At 42.7% G+C, this 21304-nt stretch overlaps 1 protein-coding gene across 5 annotated transcripts in view; it reads right to left on the bottom strand.

Moving 5' to 3' along the window:
* Nucleotides 1-21304, bottom strand: part of LOC131104841 (plexin-A2-like) — a 183470-nt gene that overhangs the window by 42098 nt on the left and 120068 nt on the right. For 2 of the 5 annotated variants that reach the window (XM_058052404.2, XM_058052407.2), the window contains exons 9-17: nucleotides 18441-18555; nucleotides 16381-16581; nucleotides 15782-15878; nucleotides 14658-14857; nucleotides 9145-9296; nucleotides 7416-7533; nucleotides 7191-7327; nucleotides 5574-5741; nucleotides 4376-4469 (exon numbers count right to left, since the gene is read on the bottom strand). In XM_058052404.2, the coding sequence (XP_057908387.2) occupies nucleotides 4376-4469; nucleotides 5574-5741; nucleotides 7191-7327; nucleotides 7416-7533; nucleotides 9145-9296; nucleotides 14658-14857; nucleotides 15782-15878; nucleotides 16381-16581; nucleotides 18441-18555 (1282 nt within the window). Of the gene's footprint in view, nucleotides 1-4375; nucleotides 4470-5573; nucleotides 5742-7190; nucleotides 7328-7415; nucleotides 7534-9144; nucleotides 9297-14657; nucleotides 14858-15781; nucleotides 15879-16380; nucleotides 16582-18440; nucleotides 18556-20960; nucleotides 21168-21304 lie in introns of those variants that run through there. The other 3 variants (XM_058052409.2, XM_058052410.2, XM_058052408.2) reach the window with 2 other exon arrangements.

Raw genomic sequence — 21304 nt, 5'->3', positions numbered from 1 at the left:
TTTAACTAGCTACTAAACAATAAAACACAAGGAAAAAGTACTAGGAAAAAAGGCTTTAACTAGCTACTAAACAATAAAACACAAGGAAAAAGTACTAGGAAAAAAGGCTTTAACTAGCTACTAAACAATAAAACACTAGGAAAAAGTACTAGGAAAAAAGGCTTCAACTGGCTACTAAAAAATAAAACACTAGGAAAAAGTACTAGGAAAAAAGGCTTTAACTAGCTACTAAACAATAAAACACTAGGAAAAAGTACTAGGAAAAAAGGCTTTAACTAGCTACTAAACAATAAAACACTAGGAAAAAGTACTAGGAAAAAAGGCTTTAACTGGCTACTAAACAATAAAACACTAGGAAAAAGTACTAGGAAAAAAGCTGTGAACTAGCTACTAAACAATAAAACACTAGGAAAAAGTACTAGGAAAAAAGCTGTGAACTAGCTACTAAACAATAAAACACTAGGAAAAAGTACTAGGAAAAAAGCTGTGAACTAGCTACTAAACAATAAAACACTAGGAAAAAGTACTAGGAAAAAAGGCTTCAACTGGCTACTAAAAAATAAAACACTAGGAAAAAGTACTAGGAAAAAAGGCTTTAACTGGCTACTAAACAATAAAACACTAGGAAAAAGTACTAGGAAAAAAGCTGTGAACTAGCTACTAAACAATAAAACACTAGGAAAAAGTACTAGGAAAAAAGGCTTTAACTAGCTACTAAACAATAAAACACTAGGAAAAAGTACTAGGAAAAAAGGCTTTAACTAGCTACTAAACAATAAAACACTAGGAAAAAGTACTAGGAAAAAAGGCGTGTACTAGCCACTAAACAATAAAACACTAGGAAAAAGTACTAGGAAAAAAGCCATGAAATTGCTACTAAACAATAAAACACTAGGAAAAAGTACTAGGAAAAAAGTCTTTAACTAGCTACTAAACAATAAAACACTAGGAAAAAGTACTAGGAAAAAAGTCTTTAACTAGCTACTAAACAATAAAACACTAAGAAAAAGTACTAGGAAAAAAGGCGTGAACTTGCTACTAAACAATAAAACACTAGGAAAAAGTAGTATTTGAGCTATACACCATTATCATTTTCAAACTGAAAACCATGCCAAAAATCCAATCGCCCTCTGATGTCGTTGTAGCCTTGAATGAGAAAGGGTGGATGGATCAGGAAATTAGGAACTTTTGGCTTACAAACGCCCCGATGGCTTCTTCAGAACACGCAAAGCCATGCTTGTGACGGACAGCGTACGAGCGCACATCGCCCCACAGTCCAAAACGATTCCATACCTGCAATCATCCCCGGGGGTTTAACAAAAGTACTCCAGCCACTTGACATCTCGGTAAACCGGAGCTTTAAGGCAGTATTGTGTCGCCTGTGGGTGACACCTGCGGTGGATGACGGAGGCCAGCATAGCTTCACAGCAACCGGGAGGATGCGCCATGTAACATTTCTACAAGCTATTGAATGGCAACCGAGACCATCCTGTCTGGATTCAGAAAGGCTGGAATAATTGCAACTGCAACTGAGTCTGAAGACATCCACGTAGAAGAGGACGCTCCTCTTCGTCTTTCTCCGGAGTTGGCGGAGTTATTTAGAAGTGACACCAAGGACGAAGAATACAACGGATTTCGTGATGTGGAGTGACTTTGCTTGTTATGAATTATATTAAAAGGTTCACTTGTTTTGTTCTTTAGGCTACAGTTACTGTACTTAAAACTGTTTATGTTCCATAAACACTGGACACCTTTTCTGTTCATGTTTTTTTGGTGTAGCTGAATAACCATTGTGTTAGAATATCTTGCATCTATTCAGCCGTTTCTCTATTCGTTTATTAATGTTAGAACTTTCAAGATGACATAATGTCTGTTTTGGTCACGTAGTTTGCAAAATAAATTACCTGAAAAAATGCGACTTGTACTCCAGTGCGACTTATGTATATTTTTTTCTGCCTAATTATGCGTGTTTGGCCTCCTGCGACTTACAGTCCGGAAAATACGGTATGCGCAAGCCACTTGTAGTACTTGTAGTAGGTCCAATCCATTGCTCTTCACGCTCCTGGCCTTCTAAACCACGGCTCTGAAGTGTGGCACAAAATTAGAGGAAATATTCTGAAGACATTTTAATAGCATATGGTTGAAATGATGAGGAAAAACATGTTCTGTCTGAAGTTGGAATACTATAAGAACAACAAAACAAAATAATTGGGAATTTTGGACAGAATTAAGTCAAATATTATGAGAAAAAAGTAAGATTAAGAGGAAAGTTGACATTTTAAAAAGCGGTAATTTTGACAATAAAGTCAAAATATAAAAAGTTATATTTTCGTAAGAATACATGAAGAAACAAAAAATAACCAAATGGATTAGTAATTTTCGGAAAATTAGGCAAAGTGGAAAAAGTTATATTATTATGGAAACAAGTCCAAATATTACAAGATTTAATTTTATTTTATTTCAAAAGAAAGTTAAAAATAATTTAAAAAATCACAGCATTAAAAAAGCTGTACTTTTATGACAATAAAGCCAAAATATTAAGACAAAAAAGATGTGATGAGAAAAAAAGTCAAACTTTTAAAGAATACATTCGTAATAATGTAAGAATGCGTAGAGGTAAAATACTAAAGAAAAAAATGTTTTTGTCATATAAATTTTTTTATGAGAAACAAGAGGAAAACAGATGAAGTTGTAATTTTTGGTAAATCATTTAAATCCATTGATCTTCATGCGTCTTAACACTAGCAACTTATTGATCTATATTATCTATATGACTTGGATAATACAATATGGATGATGTCTGCTGCATCCATTACTCTTTGTTGTGACTCCACTTCATTTAATAATACATTTAACAAAGGCTGCGTGCTATTGATTGCTCTTTGTGCAATGTGTTATGTCTGGCAACTTCTCAAAACCTTAAAAAAAACCCAATCTATATTGATTTACTGAGTAAAACACTCGGAGAGCACAGACCTCGGCCAAGCCCCATGTTGCCCCCGTATTGTTATATGCAGCATAAATATTAGTCCTACATTTATTTGATCCACGCTACGTACTTACATTCCGTGACCATGAAAACATACCGCGGAAGGGTTTGAATGACTTTAAGAATGCTAACATGTTCATGTTAGAATACTAACATCTAGCATAATATCGCAAATGATTTGTATAAGTGCTTACCTCTGAAAATGCTAAAAATATTAGTATAATAATGTTAGCATGCTAACATTAGCTAGTACACTCGTGTTAATTAAGATCTAGCATAATAGCGTATAATAATAGCTACGAAAAGTCTAAAAATGCGACTATGCTAATGTTAGCATGCTAACACCAAAGTGTTTCTATATGTGTCTACCCATGAGAATAGCAAAAACTGCTATTATGTTAACATTAGCATGTTAACACCTCGCATGATAGCGCAAAGGGTAAATGTCCTGAACAAATGCGCTGACCTTTTTTTTGAGGAGTTATATACACAAATGCCGAAAATGGTCCGCAATGATCTCGCAATGTTAAAGAATCCTTACAAAAATTCCTGGATCCCAACAGTGATCGGGATCACCCCAACCCATTTCCGACAAATCCTGAACATTTCAACCAAATCCATTCCAAACTTTTCAAGTTATTTTGAATAGAAACAAACAAAGAGATAAACGTCCTCAAAAACACGACCTCTGCGTAGTTCGAGGTAATAATACATTTCTCAAAATATTCTGCTGAATCCATTGCTCTTTGTGCAACTCGCCATGTCTGTTTCTTGTAGAAATGACATCTCGGTTACTTCCCGGTTCTTCCAGTCTGTCTGAAAGACATTTCAAGTGATTCTTGACGTTTCATCCATTTGAAAAGTCTCTTATCTTCTTCAGCCAGGAAGTGTTTACCACTTTTGGTCAAGTAGAGCACCTGTCAATCATCCTGTCAGTGTACACTTGTAGTTTTCCTACTTTCTCCGAGTCGTCCGTCGTCCCTTACCTCCTCCTATTCACCCATCCAGCAAATCCCATCCTCCTAATTAAAAAAGCGCCCCCAGGACGCGGCTCAAACGCAATTTGTAGCGATTCCCCAGCGCTGGGATTGTGATTAAACGGGGTCTTTTTATGCTGACCACCGACTTCCTGCCGCACTTAATCTTCCATTGAAAGCCATTAGAGGCTCTCTTGACCCCCATCATACACGCCCCCCTACACGCCTCTCACACTCCAACGTCCCCCGGCCTGCAAACTGCTGCTAAATGCATTCTTCCCCAAGTTTCAGGTCCGCTTTGCTCCACTTGGGGAAGATTGTCTTTTGCGGATCCCGGAGGAAAAAGGAGCGAATGAGAGCGGCAAACCAAGCGTGGTAATAACACGCTGCGTGCGACAACGACACTTACGTTGACAGACTCCTTGCCGGCGTACTTGACCCGGATCCTGGGCTCCTGAACCACGTCCAGATTCGTGCCGGTCACCATCAGGGGGGTGTGGCCGCTGAGGAAACCCAAAGGCAGACATTAGCGACGCCATATCATCATATGCGTCTCAGATGTCTAATGTAGGTGAAAAAAAGGATTATAAGGATGAAATTAACTCTTTTTCTCATATTTGCTGTGTTTTTTTTCTTAAATAATCTAAGAATATTATGACTTCATTCCCTTAATATTTTGACTTTTACCCCAACCTAATTTTTCAATGTCCATCTCATAATGATGATTTTATTCCCAAAATATTTGGACTTTATTCCTGTATAATGACAAATTTTTCCTCAAACTAATTTCCAGATTTTCATCTCATAATTACGACTTTATTCTGAAAATATTGGGACTTTGTATTATAACTCTTTTATCAACCTAATTTTACAATTTTCTTTTTGTAATTATGACTTTTTCTTCTATGCAATTTTCCATTTTTTCCCTCAAAATTATGACTATAGTCGCCAAATATTTGGAATTTATTCTCCCAAGATTATACACTTTCCCTAACCTAACCTTCCAAAAACTTTATTTCTTGTAATGTTATGACATAACATAATTGTTATTTCTTTCATATTTGGACTTGATTCTGCTTAAATGAGTTTATTTATCCTCATAATATTACAACATTATTCTTCTGTTAGATTGCAACTTTTTTCTCATACTACATTGCTGGAACATTACTGCTGATTTTTCCAGTTTTGATGCAGATCCAGTTTTGTTTTTTCTTCTTGTTACAATATGTATTTAGAATGTGCTGCGGGCCAATACAAAAACAGCCACAGGTCGCAAATGGCCCCGGGGTCGCGATTTGGACACCCCTGGTCTAATTCATTCATCCATCCATTCATTCCTCTACAATAACCGTGTAATAATCATGCAAAAAAGCTGTAGTGCATATTACTTCTTGATTTGGATGACCTTGTTTTGCTCTTTCTATGCGCTTGTGTGCTTTTTTTACTGCTGTAAATCTGGAACTTCTCCTTGACAAATGGTGCTATTTCTCAGTCCTTTTTGAACAGAAGACGATGTTTTCTTTGGGCTTTCCTCGTGAATGAGAAGGACTGAAAGCGCAGCATCGTCACAGGTGGAGGATGTGAGAAGTCGGGTGTGTTTTCTTTACCTGGCGATGCTCCAGTCGGGCTCGATGCGCACCACGGTGGGATCATCGATGTACTCGAAGGAGAGGCTCTCCCGGATTTGGGCTCGGTCAACACTCACGCTGATCTGGACCGGGCCGACGCCGGACAGGGATGGCGCCGAGCAGCAGACTATTTCTGTCATGGTTCGACTGCCGGGACACAACAATGAAGTGAATGAGTCCAAATACGTATAAATGATAACAACAGGAGCTCCAAGGATGTACTGTCAATCCAAGGTCGTCCGTATCAAGGTGCTGCAATTATAAGTGATAAAAATAGCAAATTGTAGGCTTTTTGTTGGAGTCATATTGAAAAAAACCCTTCATGTAGGAATGCCGGTGAGTCGGGTGAGAAATACAACGTACGTATAAGTCCAACCATTCGCTCTAATTCTTAAAGCAACCCCAAAAAATTGGATTATGCTCTGGTTATCATATTTTGTATTATATTCCTATTATATATCACAATTCATTATTTATTTTATTTTATTTTTCTTAAATTAAATCAAATAAAATAAATCAACAAAAAAATAAATACATCTAAATATATGTATTATTATATATGCTACTTATTTTTCAGATGTTTGTTGATTGTATTATTTATTATCACATAACGTATCTATGTATTATTTATTCTCAAGACTTTTTCTTAAATTAAATACAAAGAACTGAGAATTTGACTTGGATCTTCACAGTGAAATGATAAATAACATACAGCGGTACAACAAAACAAACAATATTTAACATCCACACAATAATATTGCTGTCCTATTATATATGTTGTGTTTATAGAGTATAATACAATGAAATATTTGATCGTATGATTATTGATATTATCATAACGTAAATGTATTTTTAATAGTATATTTCTAAAATAAAACTAGAAAGGCATGGCTGCAGACGACCACATCGAGCAAAAAATAAAATAAAATAAAATAAAATAAAATAAAATAAAATAAAATAAAATAAAATAAAATAAAATAAAATAAAATAAAATAAAATAAAATAAAATAAAATCTTTTCTACAGCGTTTCCAAAGACAATACGGAATACAACAATATGAGTGGCCTTAGACCACAAGTCTAAGGACGCGGAATGTCCTTCATCCACGTCTTCATGGTTCCCTGTCCTACCTGCTGCCGGCTCATTAGCAGTATCTACCTCACATGACACACAATCCAAGTAATTATCCCGCTGCCTCATTAAAACGAAGCTTGGCTCTCAACCTTACACCGTACGGCAGTCAAGACTCCAGTGCAAACGGCTTAAAATAGACGGAAAACTAGGAGGATGGATGGAGGATGTGGGAGCAACCAGGGGAGGGGAGGAGGAGAAAGAAAAATATATAAATATACATAATTATAAATATATATGTACTTTATATGGAGAGAAAGTTGTCCACAATGTGATCATTATGAGCCAGCTGATGCTAACAATCGCTGATTCGTGCAAATTTAGAATTTTTTCCCATAAGAAACAACGGAGATAGACATGATCTGTTACAGTGTCAAACTGTTGCAATGATTAAAAAATATTTTCGGTGTAAAAAGATGTGAACCGCTGTAAAAGCCAATAAAACGTTCGTAGAGAAAAACTAACCTGAAGAACTCGCATGTCTGGTTTCCAAACCTAACGCTAACGCTGCTGCCGGCGCCCAGGTTCTCTCCCATGATGGTGACCTTGGTTCCCCCGGATTCTGGGCCTCTGCTGGGAGACACACCAGTGATGGTGGGCGTCTTTAAAAAAGCCAAACACAAAAATGTGAGATTAGCATGTGTGAGGAAATGACAGACGGACGGACGGTATAGTGTTTGTGTGTTGTACCACAAAGGAGTACAGCTGATTGGATCGAGCTCTGAGTTCAGGTCTGCACTCCCCGACGCAGAGCTGGACCGGACCGGGTCGACTGTCAGCGGGGGCCGCATCCATCTCACACACTATCCTACAAAAATAACAAACACTGTGTTTAACTTTTGGTGGAGATCAAAGCACGTCATCGAACTTTCCCAGATCAAACAGTAAAAATTCCCAATCTTTAGAGAATTTAACGTGGCCCATCTGTCTGGAATACTCACCTCAACTTTGGTGCCGATTGGAGAAATCCTGAGAAGGAGTTAGCTCAGGTAGGGCCCTTGTTCATGAACCAAAATGGCCGACTACCTGTCGCGCAACCTGCCATGTTGATAATAACATGGACCAGATGTCTTCCCAGTTGATTGTGGTCTGATTGGGGGGATTGCCATGAGGAGTTAGTCCAGGTCGGACCCTTGGTTATGGGCAAAGTACTGCCAAAATATCAACCTGCCCCTTGATGAGATCAGAATGATCACCAGGTGCTTATAGTTCTCAACCCACCCTGGGGGGCTTCATGTTTCATGGCCAATCACCAACTTTACCGCCAAGCTCCACCAATTTTCACAACGTATCGTGGTCCAGCTGTCTACTGTACCGCTTGAAGTTTATAGTTCATCCATCTTCTTCTTAGCGGCGGTCGGGTCGTGGGCTACTTCGCCGAGCTCTTCTTGAGGCGTTTCCAGGTCGGCTGAGACACGTGGTCTCTCCAAGGTGTCCTGGGTCTTTCCTGAGGTCACTGACCAGTCAGACGTACCCTGAACCTCTCCAGGGAGGGGCCCGGGAGGCATCCTGGGTGCCTGAGCAGCGATTCTACTCTGAGTTTCTCCGGGAGGAGATAACTCATGACCATAGGTGAGGGTAGGAACATAGCTCCCTCTCCACCACAAAGGACCGATGCAGAGTCTGCATCACTGCAAACGCCACATCAATTCACCTGTCAATCTTGTGTTCCTCCAATTGGGGCAGGATGTCATGCCCAACCTGTAAATGATACTCCACCCATTTCTGATCGAGAACCATGGACTCGGACTCTGAGGTGCTGATTCCCGGCCACTTCACACACAGCTACGAATCGATTCAGTGTCAGCTGAAGATCACGGTCTGATTCTGTCGTCACCAAATTGGATCCCCTCAACGTCATGGCTGCGGCCAGAAAGCTGTATGATCTGAAAGCCATCATACAGGGACTGGTCTGGTACCCCGTACTCCAGGAGTACTCCTCACAAAATTTCTCAAGTAACAAGTAAAATGCCTTCTCCAAGTCCACAAAACACATGTGAACTAGTTTGGCTAACTCCCGTGCACCCTTAAGGACCCTGCCGAGAGTGTAGAGTTGGTCCACAGTTCCACAACCAGGACCGAAACCATGCTGCTCCGAGATTCAACTATGCGGCAGATCCTCCTCTCCAGAACACCTGAATATACCTTGCCATTAAGGTGAGAAGCTATGTGGTGATTGGGTGAAGTCCGTAAGAGGAGTTTGTTCAGGTACGACCCCGTTACGAATCCCGCACACATGGAACATTCAATATTCAAACAATGGCTGACTAGCTGTGTTTTTACAGCAGAGGTTGGTGATTTCTGTGTGTCGTGGATGGACCAACACGTGCTTCAGATTCCGTGTCAATTGAACGCACTGGTGGAGGATGTTAACATATGTTAACACTCCAGGGGTCGCTTAGTCCCCAAATGTACTTACTGTTCGGCGATGATGTAGCCGTCCTGCACAGGAGCACACCTCACGTCCGCCACCTCCACTTTGCCCACCACATCTGAGAAGGACAGGCCCAGGTTGGTGCCATGGATGGTTACCCTTGTACCTCCCTCGAGGGGTCCAGCCACTGGGGTCACCTATAGGCGTGGAAGAAAGATGAGGGTCCATGCAATATAACATTTTACCATTAACTTTCATTCAATAAAACACGGAAAATGTTATCTTTGGCTTTTCCTTAGCACGACTCCCTGGCACGGGCAAATAAATACCGTGTCCACTTCGGGGCTCTTGGTGTGACTGAGCCTGCAGGGTACAAGGACCGTCCTAGCTTGCATTTGGAACAACAAGTCGTCGTGTGGCAGAGTAGATGGAGAGGAAAAACAATCAATACGCTACTACTGGTCGTGCAAGCTGAAGGGAAGAAAACCAACATTCAGTAGTGCCCCCCTCCCTTTCCGTGTGCTGGGGGAACTGCGGATTCCCGGTGGGACACCGGCATTGTAATCTAGATTCTGTGGACATTAATTGCTCTGGATGTAAAAGTAAGTGTGTCACCGCACTGCCTAAAGGGGCCTGAATACGTATAAATCTTTTAGCGCTGCTTGGGCATGCGGGGTATGGAGGCTTGGGGGGGGGGGGGGTTATAACAGCTAAATATATCCATGTCAAGGAATGGCAGCAGCTATTTGAGTAGACTTAAGAGATAGTTACATAAGCAATGGGGGGGCTCGAAAAAGATCATAAGCGCAGGCTTTGATTTGGGGGGGGATAAGGAGAGGGAATGTAATTTTTTTTTATTGTTGATCACATGCAAGATGATGGTAACGTGTCCTGAACCGCTGCACACAAAGGGGTGACAATGCGTTATTTTTCCGACAAATCCCACCGCACGGTGCATGATATGCTGCTGTCCCTCCAGACCATCAATGATGATGGATAGACGACTGTGGACATAGTCTTTAGAAGTACTTCAGAAGTAGTCAATGATGATTGCCTTATCATAGGACTGCTAAGACGAGACTGAAGTAGTAACACCCGTGCATAATATGCTGCCACGCTTCCACAACAATAAAAGAACTAAGGGAAAAACTACTGTCTCCTTTATTTACTTTAGCTGAAGACAAGGTTTTCAGAAATAATAATAATAAATTTTATTTGTATAGCGCTTTTCAGAGTACTCAAAGACGCTTTACAGTAGAGAAAAAGAAATCAAAATAGAGTTGAGTAAAAACAGAGTAAAAGATGCATTAAAATTAAATATCCAAACATTCATTCATTCATTCGTTTTCTACCACTTTTTTCCTCACGAGGATCGCAGGGGTGCTGGAGCCTATCTCAGCTGTCTTGGGGCGAGATGCGGGGTACATCCTGGACTGGTGGCCAGCCAATCACAGGGCACATATAGACAAACAACCATTCACCATTCAATTTCGAATGGCCAATTAACCGGGCATGTTTTTGGAACGTGGGAGGAAACCGGAGTACCCGGAGAAAACCCACGCATGCACGGGGAGAACATGCAAACTCCACACACACAGAGATGGCCAAGGGTGGAATTGAACTCCTAGCTGTGAGGTCTGCACGCTAAACCCTCGATCGCCGTACCGCCCCCAAACATTCATTTACAGCTAAAATAAGGCTAAAAGCGGGGCGGGGCGGGGTGGGGGGCACTTGTCAGGTATAAAAAGTTAGACATTAAAAACGGATTTAAACAGGTGGGTTTTGAGTTGTTTTTTAAAGGAGGGAAGGTCGGGGCAAGCACGGAGTGAATGGGGCAAAGAGATCCAGGGGGCAGGGGCAGCAATGGAGAAGGCTCTGTCTCCCCAGAAGTACCTCCATGTTTGTTTCATCATAGGAATGGTGTACTTTGAAGATGCTGGAATATAACAACCATACATGACATGCTGATTTCCCTCCAAAATGATGCAATAAAATGATGATGTAAACACTGCACTTATTTTGGACAGCGTCTTGGGGAGTACTTGGATGTTTTTCCATGTAGTCTCAGCAGTGCATTAAATGCTGCTCTGCTCGCTCTTTTATATTTGTTGGTAAATTACACACCCTTCGCCATGGGGAACACTGAAGGAGGCAATGCTTTCACTTGCTTCATCCAGCCAACTTCCTTGTTTGGCTTTTTGGTAAACCTGATTGGCTCCCCTTACCCAGTAGACGCATGCCTCTCTCGCTCGCTCCCTCTCTCTCCCTCTCCCTCTCTCTGTGTAATCCATTTAAGAAGCAGCTCCACTCTCCGCCTGCTCGTCATACCGTCGATCGCGGCTAATTCCCAGCAAACAGCCAATCATCTCACACGTGGCACAGCCCGGCTTTCTTTAGCGTCCCCGATCCCCCTTTGGGGCTTAGCGGGATCAGAACTCCGTCCACCAAGTGCCACTATTTTCCTCGATACTTTTGAAGGATTTGCTAGCAATCACAGTAGGAACTCAGAGCTGGGTGCGACGACCTAAATTGTTGTCTCATTTGGGATAGAGAAACTTCTGGGGGAAGAAAGAAAAGGCTCGTGTGAGAGGATAATCTGTTTGTTTGAGAGAGTCAGGAAAACGGCTGCCAAAGCGCCTCGGGATGTCCGTTAGCATGGTTCGATGAAGCGATGGTAGGGAAAGCTACTAGCTGACTGAGATCAAATTTCCAAGCACGCTAAAAGGGAACGCATGAATCCAATAAGGATTGATGGCAGCATATAATATTCAGGTGTAATACAGTGTAGCTTGTCAAGACGAGGCCTAGGAAGCACGGAGAAACAAATGTATAACTCACTTCCATACTCTAAAGTCCAATAAACCGCGACTCAGGTTCCATTTGCAGGTTCTTCTGTTCTTTTACAGCACATCGGTACCTCTACGGGTCGGGGATGAGATCTGCCCCGAGTCTTCTTCACCAGTGAGTGAAGCACGGAACACGAGATTGACAGGCGGATCGTCGCGGCATCTGCAGAGATGCGGGCACTGCATCGATCCGTTTGAACAGGATTGTGGGCACAAGTGGCCAAAATGAGTTTTTTTCCATGGAGGGGCTGAGCTCTCCCTTGGAGACAAGGTGACAAGCACTGTCATCCGGAAGGAACTGGCTTGGGCATCTGGTCAGGACGCCTCCCGTCTTCACGGTCCGGTATTAGGCCTTGGGAAAGTCCTAGGACACGCTGGAGAGACGATGTCTCTCAGCTGGCCTGGGAGCACCTCCAGATCTGCCAAGAGGAGCTGGACGAAGTGGCCGGGGAGAGGGACGTCTGAGTTGAGACCCCCACGACTCCACCCGGATAAGCCGTAAAAGACGGATGGATGAATCTATGGAACCTGCTTCCCACTTCACGGCCATCTTGCTACAACAAAGTCTACGGAGTACAGTCCAAAACTGAAAGGTGACCTCAGCATCTTTGACTGACAGCCCCCTTCTCCATGGCCCATGTGTACCCCAAACAACCTGCGAGGAAGTGACAACGTTTAGTCTTTCCTCAGGCCACGTTTGCATTCAGCGCAGTCGCTCCAGCTCCGAACTTAAGAGTCATCACAAGTCTTCCCCAGCCTTCATACGCCCATCAAACTTCATCTGATGTCGATCCCTCCGCGTCTCCTCAATATTAATGGCCCGCGTGGGGAGACGTCGTGACACTTAATAGAAACATTCATTATTCAGGAGGTAGGCACATCTACTAATGTGCTCATATGTATACAAATTAGCTCATGATGGGCGCTCTCGGGATGTGCGTCTCTTGAAGGACTGAAATCCCAGCCAGACAAAAGAAGGCAAAGACTTGTCACCACCAATGAACAGGAGACGTGGAGGTGTGTCTGATGTCGGCACAAAGGTTTTCTTGCTGTCAAGCCATTCGGAATCCCATTCACTTTTTTGCTATTTCTGCAAAAGCCTGACAACATTTCCGTAGATTTAGAGGTAAATAAGAAGTCAAGACAACAACGTCATTCACTAAATCTACCAAGACATTTACTGTGTACTGTATGGACCTTCATAGTCCTAGAATAGTCACACCAGTGCATGATATGCTGCCATCCCTCCCAAATGAACACATTTGCTCAGAGAAACTGCTGTGTCCTTTTAAGGAAATAAAATGCTGTAAACGTCAGAATATACACAAAATATACATATACATACAATAATATGATTTTTGAGAAAATATTCCAATTCCATATTGTGACTATTTTCTAGTACAATTGAAACTTTTTTCAACTGCAATGGAAAAGAATAGAAAAACTTTAAAAGGCAGTTAAAAAAGGTGTACATAATTGACTAATATCCCAATTTTGCAACAGGTGATGAGGAGCTGATTGCAACCAGAGACAATTAGCTGGCAACATAAAATTTTCTTATTTGAAGAAAAAATATTGAAAAATAACCTCACAGCTAGGAGACCCGAGTTCAATTCCAACATCGGCCATCTCTGTGTCTTCTCTGTTCGAGAAGTGTGACCTGGTCCGAATGTGGGCGGAAACGGCAAAGCAAAGCAAAGCGACGAGTAAAGTAAAAAGCTACCTCTGTATATCTACAGACGTAGGTCTTTCTAGTAAATGTTCTTCTGGTGATATTTGGACTTCATTCCCAGAATGTTACAACTTCTTCCCCATTCTCATTTGCCAAATATGACAATTTGATTTTGTTTTGTGTGGAGTTTGCATGTTCTCCCCGTGCATGCGTGGGTTTTCTCCGGGTACTCCGGTTTCCTCCCCCATTCCAAAAACATGCTAGGTTAATTGGCCACTCCAAATTGTCCATAGGTATGAATGTGAGTGTGAATGGTTGTTTGTCTATATGTGCCCTGTGATTGGCTGGCCACCAGTCCAGGGTGGACCCCGCTTCTCGCACAAAGACAGCTGGGATAGGCTCCAGCATCCCCTGCGACCCTGGTGAGGATAAGCGGTAGAAAATGAATGAATGAATGAAAAAATGAATCAAACTGAATGACTAAAATCCTGAAATTTTAAAAAAGTAAATGTGAAAATTTGCTTTGAGTTTAGAGGTAGAGGTGACTGTGACGTCGTTGGGTTGATCCTAGGACTACTTTGCTGTCGCCCGAAGAGAGTGTATGATACGCTGCTGTCCATGCAGCATGTACAGTACGTGCTTCGTGTTGCCAATGAAGACATCAAAGGCGGTCTTGTTGGTTTGAAACGCTATTATTTCAGGATGGGAGACAAACGGGCGGCCTTTTCCTTCTCTTGTTGGTTCTCCCTTTCTGTCTCGTGGTGCAAATGAATTAAGCCTGTCATTGACACACGCGTCTGATTGGCTGGGGTACGTGTTGAATGGAATATGAAATGAATGATGCGCTACTGCGTTTCCAAGCCTAATTAAGGCGTGCGCCCTCATGGCTCCTCGGAACGGGGCAGGGGGTGGCAACACCAAAAAGACCCTGCAGAGCATCTCAGTTTAGTATGATTGACCCGAAAATATGAATTTCTCTCCCATGACTACGTCAGTGTGGCCAAGGCAGCAGAGGTGTGCGTGTGACGACGGCCACTGACCTCGGTGATGCGGGGGTTGGTGCACTTGACGTTCTTGCTGGACAGGTTGAGCCAGCGTGTGGTGTAAGGGTTCATGGGGGGGCAGTGGCGTCGCAGGGTGCACTTCCCTTCGCCGCTGCACCAGCCGCACTGGAACTTCCTGTCGGCCTTCAGGCACACGCCGCAGCTGTCCCGCTGGGCCGCACACTTGTATAAGTGCACTAGAAACACAGTCAAGCTGGTTATTGGCATCGTACAAAGGAGCAGGGGGCTAAACGTCGGATTATTACCAAGGGAAGCAGCTCTTTCAGTGGAAAACATCTTAATAATCATCATTATCATTGATCAATCATCACAGCACCACAGACCACAAGCATATGTGAGAATTAAGAGGTAAAAAGTTTCAATCATATGTGAAACAATGTACTTTCGCAGGAATAAAATCCAATTTTTCCAAGGTAAGAACATCTTGAAAAGTAAAACAATAATTTTCACTAAATAAATGTAAAAACTGTAACAATGTGAGAGAGGCTGGGAGAATAAAGTACTATTTTTTTAAGACAAAAAACAATATTGAATAAAAAAAATATATCTCAACCAAAAATACACATAAAATAAAGTTGAACTTTATCAAGAAACAACTATAAATATTGCAAGAAAATCATCCTATTTTTGAGGAAACAAAGTCTTAAAAATGTCAAGAATAAAGTCATATCTCTGCAAATAAATTCATGTAAAAATGGCAACAAAAGCCAAGAAGCTGGGAAAATAAAGTGGTAATATTGCAGAAAAAAAGAAATCATACTTTTCTAAGGCAAAAATGCAACACAAACAATGTTCAACATTGTAAAAAAACGTTTATATAATATTTATATAATAAAATTATATATATATATGTATATATATATTTTAGGTCTGTCGACTGATTTGATCGCAATTAATTGTATTTTGTCCATAGTTAACTCACAATTAATAGAATTAAAAACAATTTGAGACCAGTGATAAAGATGGGAAAAAAAACACAATACGTATTTTTTTTCGAGTCCAAAAAGTCTCCAAAAATGGCCCAAAGAATCCCTAATATTTGAAATAAATGTAAGAAAAAATCGGCAGCCAGGTTAATATCCCTCCCGGCCTCCACTCACCCTGAATGTTCTCCGGGTTGTCGATAATGAAGTTGCCGTTCCAAACCACGGAGAAATCCACGGGCAGCTCGCTGATCTTCATGCCCTCGTACAAATACTGGAAAAGGGACGTTTGAAACGTTAGCCCAGCGCTGGTGCGTCCTTCTGTGATGACCCAAACTTGCATCATCACAGCCAGAAATAGGACAGCTGGCCAGACGCTCTGTCCCGCTTCGCCCTTACTTCCAAGTTGGTTGGAATAAGAGAGCGGGAAAAGGCGCGAAAGGAGCGAAATGTGTACGGTTCGGGTCCTGCTGGGAATGTAATACAGCGGTGGAGTGTGTGTGATCGAGGGAGGGAAAAGCACACAACGGAATGACACACTCTACTGGAACACACTGTGACAAAATGGCTGTGTTTTGCTGACTGGAGATGAACAGCGACCCTATGCGTGTTCCACTCGAAGCAACGATGCTTTTTAATGAACACTCGTGTTATGTAGATGATCTTTGATTAATTTATACCACACAAATGCATGAAAAGCCAATTGCTTCAGCAAAGTAAATAAAGGAGAAGAAGCGGGGAGGCGGGCGCCAGGGGGCCTGTGGGGGTTGTCCTACCGAGCTGTTCTGGCACTGCACGCTGGAGCTGTTGAAGCGTAGGGCGGTGACCCGGTGGCTGACCCCCTGGATGTGAAGGATGCACTCGTAGCCCCGCTGGCCTGACTGGGGCTGTGGCAGGTTCTTGGCTTTCAGCGTGATGGGCTTCACCTCCCCCACCGGGATCAGGATCTCCTCGGAGCGCACCAGCTGGGGACAGTCCTGCGGGACGGAGACAAAAGGGCGTCGGTGCCAACCAGGCTTTTGTTGGTGGAGCGGGTCACTAGCATGCTGAGTGATGGATGGGCAGAGGCTTCGTTTGGGGAGAACAACAGACGAGGAATAAAAGCTCTCCAATTAATGTCTGACACTTTAGCACTAACAAGCATCTGATGGAGGCGCTACATGTTGCTCATGTGTCTGGTATATACTCTACGGTACATACTATAAACAATAACACTGTAGACCATCATTGTTTTTGGCTTGAGAAAGAATGTGGATAAACAACAACTATTTTTAGACTCAAATGATAATGGACCTAATTCTACAGAGTACACGTAAGACTTTTGGACATGTTTTTATGTGTATATTTGTGTAACCCCGCCTCTTGCCCGAAGACAGTTGAGATAGGCTCCAGCACCCCCACCACCCTCGTGAGGATAAGCGGCAGAAAATGAATGAATGAATGAATGAATGAATATCTTTTTGTATGTTTGGGGCTCGGGCTCGGGCTAGGGCTAGGTTTAGGGCTAGGGATCGATTTAAGGCTAGGGCTAGTGCTAAGTTTAGGGTTAGATCGAAGGCTAGGGCGAGAGTTAGACTAGGGTTAGAGCTAGGGCTGGATTTAAGGCTAGGGCTAGGGTTAGAGCTAAGTTTAGGGCTAGGGTTAGGGCTAAGGCTAGCTAGGGCTAGGGTTAGGGCTCGATATAAGGCTAGGGCAAGTGCTAAGTTTAGGGTTAGAGCAAAGGCTAGGGCTAGGGTTAGAGCTAGGGTTAGAGCTAGGGCTGGATTTAAGTCTAGGGCTAGGGTTAGGGATAAGGCTGGATTTAAGGCTAGGGCTAGGGTTAGTGCTCAATGCCGTCACTTGATATACTGGGCAGCCATTCAGATGACAACTGAATGTTGCCCTTCGGGTGACCAATCAAATCAAACAACGTCTCTAAGTGCAGCAGAACTTACGATGTCAGCCTATCATCCATCCCCGTTACTTGATTGACATACAGGACAACCAGTCAGATGACAACTGAATTTTGACCTTTAGGTCACTGCTCATGCGTAAACAACAATGCAAAGTGCTAAGCTAGTCGGCGAATTGCGTCAGATTTTAAGCCCTCGCTAAAGTTTATGGTCACTAAAATGAGTGAAGGAGCTGGACCAAGTAAAAAGGCAAAAACATATCACTTCCATACGGATATGGAATATTATACGGATATTATGATACGGATATTATCCATGACTGATAAACATTTGGAAGTGTGCTTGAGGCTGGCTATCAGCAGCTACTGTCCGGACTATGCATCCCTGGCTGATTCAATTCAGTGCAAGTCATCAAAGTAAACTCAGGTAATTACAAAAAAATTTCATAGTTAATTATGTATGTTTTGCAATATTGGCTCATTTGGTTATGTAAGGTACATCAACATACATTGTACGTACAAATAATCCTCAATACATTTGAAAATAAATAGATGTTTTGCATTTTTGTAGTGGGTAGATCATTTTGACTCGGTCATTTTAAAAGTAGCTCGCATGCTGAAAAAGTGTGAGCACCCCTGGTCTAGGGCTAGCGTTAAGGATGGGGCTACGATTAAGGTTAGGGTTAAAGCTAGGGCTAGGGTTAGAGCTAAGGCTAAGCTAGGGTTAAGCTTTGCATCATTAGGGTTTTGGATCGGGTCGGTGTGGAAGTTAAGACAAGCACTTTTGTTAGTGTTGGGATGGAGGTTAGGGGTAAGAATATGGGTTGGGGTCTGAATACGGATACTTCAATTTTCCGAAAAGAAGATCTTGGATGGGTGTCGTAGTGTAGGCTACGTAGTGTGTTGGCATGGAAACGGTGTACGTGTATGTGTTTGTCTACCAACCTCTGAGGCGTTGACTCTTCCCTCCTGGAAGGAACAGCTGGAGGGGTCGTGGGTGCATAAGTTGCGGTACTTGCACCAGTGGCAGCGGAAGGCGCTGTTCACACATGACAGACACCTGTGTGGACACACACAGAAACACACACACACACACACAGAGGGGGGTGAGAGTGGCAGAAAATTGGCCGTGACATCACAGAGGAAATGATCCCAAGTGGACCCCTGCTGTCCTGTCCTGGTTCTTGGCTCAGGACCTGATAGCTTCAGGGCCAAGTCCTCCCTGCTTGCATCTTTATGCTGCTTTTTATGACAACAAGTAAAGGACGTCCCGTCAAGTGCGGCTGGGGGGGGTGTCATATTTGGCAGCACCATCGTGATGAAAAACAGTAGACGAGTAATGGGAACAAATACGACACTGGCACAGCTTGGTCCATTACCATTAAAACTGGGGAGGGGGTCGGGGGTTTTTCATGTAAATGATTGCAAGATCAGATGAGTAGCTAAATATATATTATTTATATATTGAAAAATGTTTATTTTTTACTTTAATATATTTAATTAATTTAAATATTTTTACATTTCATTTTAGAGTACGCATATGCACACACTTTTCACCCCTAGGACCTATTTGGCCCCATTTGACTCCCATAAAACAATATAGCTTCAATTTACTACATACACTATTATAATCCTTTACCAAACATATGGCTCTAATAATGTTAACAACTGCAGGTTGTTCTATGGTGTTCTATGCCCGATAGGTCTTATTTTCTGTTATTATGTCTGCTATATAGGAGTGTAAAAGTGACTACAGGGGTGCTACTTCATGTTCACAAGGCTCTAATAATGTTAAAAAAACATACTTAGGAAGTCCCAATAGATGCCTGTTATATTTAGGGATGTCCAATAATTATCAGGCCAATATCAGCATAAAAATGTGAATCGTACATCCCTAGTATAATCCTTTACCAGAAAAATACCCCACAACACCTAAGAAATCTTAGACTCCTACGCCACCCACTTGACGTAGGACAGCGTGATAAGAAGGCAGGCTTCACTACACACAACTAAGTCCAGAAGTGCCAGTCAGCTCCAGATGTATAGGAGCTGTAGGTTTGGCCATCATTGGCCAATAAGCTAACCTAGCGTGATGCTGCTGTTGAGTGGGAGTGCAATGTTAGCATGCCATGTATGGCATCAATTACGTTGGTGTAGAGCTCCACTGTACATCTCAAACGTGGATCAAGTACACCATAACAGCTCCACACTGCTCCTCAGCACACATTTATGGGTGAAAAATACTACCTTTACTATAAGGTACTATGTGCTACCACGCACACGCAGGCATAAGTGACTGTAGAATGTTGCTGTATTGTTTTTAACAACTACACTCTCTGCTCTCCCGCCATGTGAAATATTCATGGGTGCAAAAAGCAAAGGGAGGGATCTCTGGCTGGGCGCACGGATGCTAAATAATAAGGCCGACTAAACCCCCCACCCCCCCCGGGCTAACACAATGTGCGCGAGTTGGCATCGGATAGTGTGAGAGGCGGTGCGTGGCCTTCTCCGTGTGTGTCAGTGTTGATGAGGAGAGCTGATGTGAGGGCTGGTAATTGCTTTTCTGTATGGCGTACAAAGATACAGCCAGCTATAGGGCGTGGAGCTATGAGCGTATGAGCGTATGAGCGTAATGTGATCTTCCTTTGATTCTGCATGAGAGACATTGTTTCGCCACACAAACGCTGCAATGTGATTATGGATTGGTGTGTACACGCTCGCATGGCCGCTCTCGCTTTAATGATACGTTCAATTTCTGCTTTGACGCTCAATACAGCACAACAGTCGAGCCATGCAAGCCACAGAGCCAATACAAAGAGCATGAATATTATCAGAAAAAATGTGTGAAATGTACAACAAATGCAGATTTGGACTGGTTTACCATACATTCATTCGTAAAATTGCACCGCCACAAATGATGTGGATAAAACATGTTCATTTATTTGTGCATAAGCAAGGAGGGCGGGCGCAGTAAGACGGTCATTCTGCATTTTTTGGAAAGATCCTGAGCACTACGGAACAAAAATGATCCAAACAAGGCAGCACAGTTTTGGACCCAAATAAATCTTCAGACACCATCTGGCTTTAAAAAACAAAAGACAAACTCAAAGACCTGGTCTCCTTCTAGGCCGTAGAACCGCCCGTTTAGACTTTGCCAGGGCGCATCAAGCATGGGACTTTGAAAGGTGGAAAAAAGTTGGATTCTCCGATGAGAAGAAATGGAACCTTGACGGTCCAGATGGCTTCCAACATTCCTGGCATGACAAGGAGATCCACCTGATGTTTTCTACCCGGCACCCTCGAAGGGGGGGGTCCTTTTTCATTCGGTGGAACACCAGAGCTTCAGGTGTTGCAGGATCATCAAACAATGGCCGGTGACGTGCGGATGTTGTGGAGGGCATCCCTCATCAGCGAGGGCCCTGGTCTGGGTGGTAACAGCTGGGTTCTTCAACAGGACGAGCAATGCTGGCTTGACCAAGGACTTCTTCATGCAGAAGAACATCACTCTTTTGGACCATCCCGCATCTTCCCCTGATTTAATCCCATAGAGAACATTTGGGGATGGATGGCAAGGAAGTTTATAGAAATGGCCATCAGTTCCAGACAGTTGATGCCCTTGGCGAAGCCATCTTCACCACTTGGACCAATGTTCCCAATAGCCTCCTGGAAACACTGGCATCAAGCATGGCCAAGGAATAAGAACGCTGGAGCTACTCATCACTAAGTCCTACTCAGACATATTCTGTTCTGCTTTGCAGTTGTTTAGTCATGTTTTGATGAGCTGATAAAGAGCCCATTCACCTGAATTG

Source organism: Doryrhamphus excisus, linkage group LG15, assembly GCF_037039965.1.
Source record: "Doryrhamphus excisus strain RoL-2023G ecotype Guam linkage group LG15, RoL_Dexc_Guam_v1.1, whole genome shotgun sequence".
Classification (NCBI taxonomy): Eukaryota; Metazoa; Chordata; class Actinopteri; order Syngnathiformes; family Syngnathidae; genus Doryrhamphus; species Doryrhamphus excisus.
Note: the sequence above shows the minus strand (reverse complement) of the source record. Positions and strands in the feature narration are given on the sequence as shown.